Raw genomic sequence first — 6,972 nt, 5'->3', positions numbered from 1 at the left:
TCGGCGGGGTCGCAGCTGCCTCTGGAAGGCACCGAGATGTACCTTTTTCGCGCAATGGTCAAAATCAAGGTTTTGTAACGCGAGCTGTGCCACAGTGAAATGGAACTAGCCTCTCTCCTCGCTCTCTCTCTCTCTCTCTCTCTCCTGCCTGGCGGTCATCGGAGGGGGTGGGCAAGAACTCAAAGCGTTCCTTCCGAAACAATGAACATTATTAAAACTGTGCTCTGCACACCGTGGCGCGAGCGAAGCTTCAGAACTGGCTTCAGCGGAAACGGGAAAGAACACTCAGATCTCGTGCGACATGCTTCAAATGTCCGTCGTGCGTCGTCCTCGACCTGTCGGCTGGACTTCAACCCCCCCCCCTTCCTCCACCCTCCCCCCTTCTCACTCCCGCGACCACACCTCGATCTTCTTCGGCAGCAGCTGGTTCAACAGGTCCTCTCCGTGGCCTAGGCGGGCGTCTTCGCCCTCGCCACAGCTCCACACAGCGCCATCGGCGGTGAGGGTGAGGCTGTGGACTTCCCCTGCCGATACAGCCGCGACGCGCCGCCCCGCAAATGCCTCCACCTTCTTCGGCAGCGACTGGTTCAGCTGATTGCCGTGGCCCAGCTGGCCACAACGCCCCATGCCCCAGCTCCAGACGGCGCCATCGGCGGTGATTGCCATGCTGTGGCGATCTCCAGCCGACACAGCCACGACGCGCTGGCCAGCGAAGGCCTCGACCTTCTTCGGCAGCAGCTGGTACTGCTCGTCGCCGTGGCCCAGCTGGCCATAGGGTCCCCAGCCCCAGCTCCAGACGCTGCCGTCGGCGGTGAGGGCGATGCTATGGTCTGCTCCCGCCGACACGGCGACGGCCCGCTGATCAGCGAAGGCCTCGATCTTCTTGGGCAGCAGCTGGTGCTGCTCGTCGCCGTGGCCCAGCTTGCCAAAGGCTCCCCAGCCCCAGCTCCAAGCGGCGCCGTCAGCGGTGAGGGCGAGGCTGTGCTGACCTCCAGCCGAGACAGCGACGACACGCCGCCCAGCAAAGGCCTCGATCTTCTTGGGCAGCAGATGGTTCTGCGTGTCGCCGTGGCCCAACTCGCCCGAGTCTGCATCGCCCCAGCTGCAGACGCTGCCGTCGGCGGTGATGGCGAGGCTGTGCACGCCTCCAGCCGACACAGCGACGACGCGCCGCCCAGCAAAGGCCTCGATCTTCTTCGGCTGCCACTGGTGCTCCTCGTCGCCGTGTCCCAGCTGGCCCTGCCAGCCGCAGCCCCAAGACCAAAGGGCGCCGTCCGCGGAGAGAGCGAGGCTGAAAAGTCCTGACGTCGCCACACCAACCGCGCGCTCGCCTCCGAGGAGCGACGGGAGACGGGTTGGCGTCTTCAGCTGCAGCACGCCCTCGCCGTGGCCGAGAAGGCCTGGATCGCCGTGGCCGAGAGGGCCTGGCAGCTCCACCTCTTCGTCCTCCTCGTCCTCCTCGCCCTCCTCGTCCTCCGCTGACAAGCGGCGCCATCCTCCATTGCCGCACGACGAGAGCCGCCCCTCGCCGTCGATGAAGATGCTGTGCCGTGCGCCTGCCGCCAGCCTCGCGGGCGGGTTGGACTCGCACAGCAGCGCAGCGAAGCACAGCCACCGCACGGCGCAGCTCTCGCCCTCTGGCTGCGCAGGCAGCTCGTAGCCGCGCTCTTGCGCCCAAAGGCGGATTCCCTCCACCGCAAGCGAGGCGTGGAAGAGAAGCGAGACGGCCGCGACGCGAGCGATGTCGGCGGGGCTGTAGAAGTGAGAGAGGGCGCGGACGAGGAGCTCCGTGGGGAGGTCGAGGAGGCGGGTGGGCGGCGGCGTGTCTGGCGAGGGAGCGGAGGTGGAGGCGGAGGCGAGGCGGCGCGAGCGGCGCGAGCGGCGCGGCGGGGCAGACATCGCGAGAAAAAGAATTCCCGCTGCTCGCGTTTTCTTGTATTTTTTGCGACACACATTTCCGGGTAGGAAATTTCGATTTTTTTGTTTTCACATTTTCCCAACAACCGCACAGAGTGCCATCGACGGAATGCTCGCGACGTGGCTATTCGCTGCGCTGCCAGCCTCCTACCTGCCGGGCTACAAGGGCCTCTTCACTCGAGACGGCGATCTCATCCGCGACTTGGATAAATACGTCCGCTCGGGTCAGCCGTGCTTCTCGCAGCTGCAGAACGAGGTGAAGAACCCGTTTGCATATGCCAAGACGAGGTACGGCAAAGAACCCAAGTTTGTTTACCACTATACCGACAATGAGAGCCTCAGGAATCGTGGTTTGGGAGAGCCGCGACCCACCGTGGGCAGAGGACAATGTGTCGGTTGTCTCGGTTGTCTCCGGCCTGGCCTTTGTGGACGACGGCGAGCCACTCGCCTTGTCCAATCTGACATCAGACGAGGAGATCACAATCACGTTTTGCGTCGACCTCGCCTACGCCGGCACTAAGCTGTCCTGCCGCTTTTGGGACATCGAAGGCGCGGAGTGGAGCGCGAAGGGCGTCAAGACGAAGTGGCCAAAGGACCTGGACGGTTGCGTCGAGTGCAAAGCGACGCATCTGACCGAGTTCGCCATCGTTGACGCCAAGGAAGACTGGGACTGGGGCTCCGAAAAGGGCGATTGGGGCTCAAAGGCTGACGATTGGGGCTCAAAAGAGGGCGATTGGGGATCGAAGGACGACTCTGGTCCAAAGCTGGCACCGTTCCAGCCGCCACCTCCCTCCCCAGCTGCCGACTTTGACCCCGTATTCTGCTGCCTCGCCATGACTGCCAGTTGCCTGGCTTGCGCCTCTGGCGTCAGCGTGGGCGAGTACTGCCAGGATCACCCCGACACAGTGGGTTGCCCATCCCCGCGGCCCAAGATCCTGTGTCTTCACGGTGGAGGAGGAAGCGCCGCCAATTTCCAGCTGCAGGCGGGCATGGCGGCCATCGCAGCCGACCTGGAGAGCGAGTTCGATTTTGTCTTCGTCAATGCGCCGCAGGACGGCACGTGGATTCCAGACGCGCCAGACGGGAAGACCTTTTCCTCTGAGTCTGGGGAGTGGACTATCGGCACCACCTCAGACCCGAACTGGGCGTCGGCATCCGTCAGCCTCATTGACCAGGTCGTCGACAGCCAGGGCCCCTTTGCCGGCCTGCTCGGCTATTCCCAAGGAGCGGCCTTCGCCCTTTTCTACCTCTCGCAGGCACCACAGGAGACCTTTAGGTTCGTCGCCCTCTTTTGCGGCTACGAGCCGACGAACCACCTGGGACTCATGGAATCTGTGGACGCGCAAGGTGCGCCTTATGGGTGGACCCCCGCGCTCATCTTCATGGGCGAAGGTGACACCATCATCACGAACGAGATGTCACGGGCAGCTGCAGCCAACTTCAACTACCCCACCGTTGTCGTCAGCGAGATCGCAGGGCATCACCTTCCTATCCCCTCCGATGAGACGTATTCCACCGTCGTGTCCTTCCTGCGAAGCTTGCAGTGCCCGCCGGTCTGCGAGATATTCTGCGAGCACGGCAACGTCCTGGACTCAAACGGCTGCCCCCTCTGCGACTGCCAACCGGAGCCCAGACTGTGCTGCCGAGCCATGACAGCGGAGTGTATGGCGTGCGTCGAAGGCGTGACTCAGGCAGAGTACTGTGGCAGGCATCCAGACACGGTGGGTTGCAAGCCAGTGCCGGCGGACAGCTGTGCTGTTGACCGCGACTGCTGCGAGGTCAACGAGGGAGCAACGTGCACCACACCGCGTGGCGGCGGCCCAAAGCAGTGCGTGATGCCCAATGATGCACTAGGCCGCACCGTCCAAGAGTGCTGCGAGTCGGATGTCTGCTGCTTTTGGGACGCGGGGCCCGGCCAGGGCGCGTGTGCGTGCATGGCCTGTATGCAGCCGGGGAAGGACTTTTGTGGCGATGGTGAGACCCTCGTGTCCGTCGAGGGAGCCTGCTGCGAGTGGGATTGCGCAAATCCTTCGAACGAGCCGCGAACAACAACCTCGGGAGAAGCGAAGGAGGACCCGCACCTCTTTTTAGCGCACGGAGGCCGCGCCGACTTTCGCGGCCGTCATGGCGTGCTGTATAACTTCTTCTCGGCGCCGGGCTTGGCCGTCAACGTGAAGACGGAAAATGCGACCTTCACGCTGCACGACGGGCGCTTGACGGTCCATGGCAGCTTCCTCACGGAGATGCACTTGGTCGCACGCGTCGGCGGCTACAAGCGCAAGTGGGCAAACGCTTCCTTCTGGGCCTCCGAGCTGAATCGCGACAACTGGGGGTGGCGAATAGTGAGCGGCACTTGTGGCGGCCACGCCTTCAAGCTGGGGCGGGGCGGCTTTCGCAAGTGCGAGGAGCTCGAGATGGAGGTGCGGATGTCTAGCGCCACGTTTGAGGTCGGAAATTGGACCTTCACTGCGCTTGGAAACCACGTGTACAACCGTCTCTACGGCCCGCACCACCGCTTGGACCTGGAGATCAATGCGAAGGGCGACGCGGCAGCCCGCTATTCTCCGCACGGCATCATCGGGCAGTCCTTCGCCCATCGGGAACCACGCAACGGCTCCGTCGATCACTATCCTGACGCGGGCGACTTTACGACCTCGGCTATGGCCGAAGGGGCCATCGAGGGCGAGGCCTCAGCTTACGAGGTTGCAATGGCGCACGCGACTCACTTTGCCTTCTCGCGGTTCGACTCGAACGTACAGGCTGTCTATCCCGAATCACAACGAGCGGGGGAGATCATCGATGCAGCGGCCGCAGAGTGAGTGTCAGACTGGTAATGGTTCGTGCTCTCTCCGTTCCTTGAGTTGGCGATGAGAAAGGGTTTTCGCGTGCGGACTACTGAGCCTGCGGAGGCATGGGCTGCCGCGCGCTCGGCGAGCTGCGCGACTGCGTCGACGCGAGGCAGGCAGGCAGGTGAAAGCAGCGCAAGGCAGAAAGAAGAAAGGCTGTGCGTGAAGGCTTTGGGTGGGGGACCGGCTCACGATCCGGACCACCGATGCTGCGTGTGGCACTAGTGCACGACAGCACGTGACCCGAGTGTGCCACGCGCGAGGTGTCTCAGCAGGATCCAGCTCACTGTGTGCATGACTCAATCCTCGGTGACTAGATATCAAGGAATGTAACTTAAAATGCACAAAATTGCGTGGACGTGTGCACACTGCGTTTTGCTTCTTTTCTGCCCATGCAAACAACCCACGCCAGGCCGGGGCCGTCTCTCCCAGCAACCACACGCGCCTAGTCGCGTGGTGGGCAGAGGCGAGAGATGCACACTGCAGTGCAACACGTGTCCCAGCGACCGGCGCGCGATCTCCACCTCGACGCTCGAGCGCCTCTGCGCGGGTGCGCCCGAAGAAGCTGCAGACCTCCATCGATGCGAGCCCAGCGCCTCGAACCCAGAAAACGAGAGTGCACACGCACACCCGCACCAGAGTCGCCCGCTCTCCCGGCGCACTGTCACGAAAGTGTCAGCTCCCGCCGCGTGCCTCGATAGTGGCAGCAAAGTGGAGCAGCTCCTCCTCGCTGTCGCTGCGGCTCGCGCCCGAGCAGTGATAGGAGCACGCGCTGCTCGCCCGCGGCCCCTCGGCCGGCTGCGCCGCGAGTCGCGCCTCGAGCAGCGCCACGCCCCGCGCGAGGCAGGCCTGGCTCTCCCTGACCTGTGCGAGCAGCGCCATCACGTCGCCATCCGAGGACGAGGGTCGCAATGGCGGCGGGTCGAGCGCCGCGGCAGCGGCGACCCTCGACAGCGCCTCGCCTCGCACGGGCGGCTGTGCCGCCCCCTCCTCTGCAGTCTCCGAGATGGCGCTCACCGTCGAATGCGTCGGCGCCGGGGCGCCGTGCAGCGAGCTGAAGGTGCTGGAGCGCACCACCGTGACGGCGGGCGCGGCGGGGGTCGGAGGTATCCTTGGAAGGCACGGCGTGGTCTGGCTCGCACGCGGCGGGGCCCGGACCAGCAGCCGGCCGGGCGCGAGCGCCTCGGAGCGCGAGGCCTGCTTGAAGACGCCGATGCACCGCTTGTGCGCCGCCGGAGGGCCGAGACCGCCGGCGGCGCTCCGTCCCGAGTGCCGCAGTTCTGCCTTGTCGTTCCACCGGATCTGCTCCCGGTGGAATTCGCGGTCCGACGAGCGCAGGCGGCGCCGCTCCGGCGTGGCGAGGCGGCTGCCGGTGGGCGGCGCGCGGCTGCCGGCGGCGCCGAGGCTGAGCACACCGTGCTCCGCGAGCCACTCGACGTCGAGGTCGGGGAAGATATGGTGGCAGTACTCGAAGAAGGTGATGCCGCCCGAGCGGCTCTCATCGAGCAGGCGGAAGAGGCGGCGTGCCTGCGAGGGACGGTGGAGGTGAGGGGCGGTGGGGGCGAGAGGGGCGGTGGAGGCGAGAGGGGAGGTGGAGGCGAGAGGGGCGGTGGAGGCGAGAGGGGCGGTGGAGGCGAGAGGGCGAATGCGACGTCGGGTCGAGAGCGGCGGAGATCGGGGCCAGTGTGCGTGAGGCCAGCCTCGCTCGCCTCAGAGGGTGAGTGATCCAGGCCGAGGTCCTCGCAAAAGCGGCGGAACTCGAGGTAGTCGAGGTAGCCCGAGCCGTGCGTGTCCGCCTCCTCGAACAGCACCTGAATGCCCGCGAGCGAGATGTTGCGGTCGATGCACTTGCGCTGCACCTGCAGCAGGCCAGCTCGGGTACATTCGTCCGTTGCTCGGTGGTCTCGGGTGCGCTCTAGGGGTAGTCTCGCCGCTGCACCTGCAGCACGAACTGCATCATCTCGCGCTCCTCCCAGGCCATCGAGAAGTTGTTGCCGACGATGGCGAGCGGCATCGCGAGCAGGATGATGCCCGTGATGATGGCCAGCGAGCAGACAACCTTGCCGAGGTGGCTCTCGGGCGAGACGTCGCCGTAACCCACCGTCGTGAAGGTGACGATCATGCACCTGCTCACACCCGCATCCGTGAGGAGACGCTGTTCACACCACAGACGGCCGGCGTCGGTGACGACAATGCACCAGATCGCCTC

General features: G+C 64.9%; 2 protein-coding genes across 2 annotated transcripts; one reads left to right on the top strand and one right to left on the bottom strand.

Moving 5' to 3' along the window:
* Positions 1-2,026: 2,026 nt before the first annotated feature.
* EMIHUDRAFT_248106 (hypothetical protein) lies at positions 2,027-4,736 on the top strand (the record flags this gene model as incomplete). The annotated part of the gene is made up of 2 exons (XM_005763403.1): positions 2,027-2,205; positions 2,279-4,736. The coding sequence occupies 2 exons, from the start codon at positions 2,027-2,029 to the stop codon at positions 4,734-4,736; spliced, it is 2,637 nt and encodes an 878-aa protein (XP_005763460.1).
* A 314-nt stretch (positions 4,737-5,050) lies between these two features.
* On the bottom strand, positions 5,051-5,793 carry EMIHUDRAFT_446143 (hypothetical protein; the record flags this gene model as incomplete). Its single annotated transcript, XM_005763402.1, has 1 exon — positions 5,051-5,793. A coding segment is annotated over one exon (366 nt), but the record flags the coding sequence as incomplete, so codon positions are not given.
* Positions 5,794-6,972: the final 1,179 nt, after the last annotated feature.

Source organism: Emiliania huxleyi (assembly GCF_000372725.1).
Source record: "Emiliania huxleyi CCMP1516 unplaced genomic scaffold EMIHUscaffold_632, whole genome shotgun sequence".
NCBI classification, from domain to species: domain Eukaryota; phylum Haptophyta; order Isochrysidales; family Noelaerhabdaceae; genus Emiliania; species Emiliania huxleyi.
This window is presented reverse-complemented; position numbering and strand designations above follow the sequence as displayed.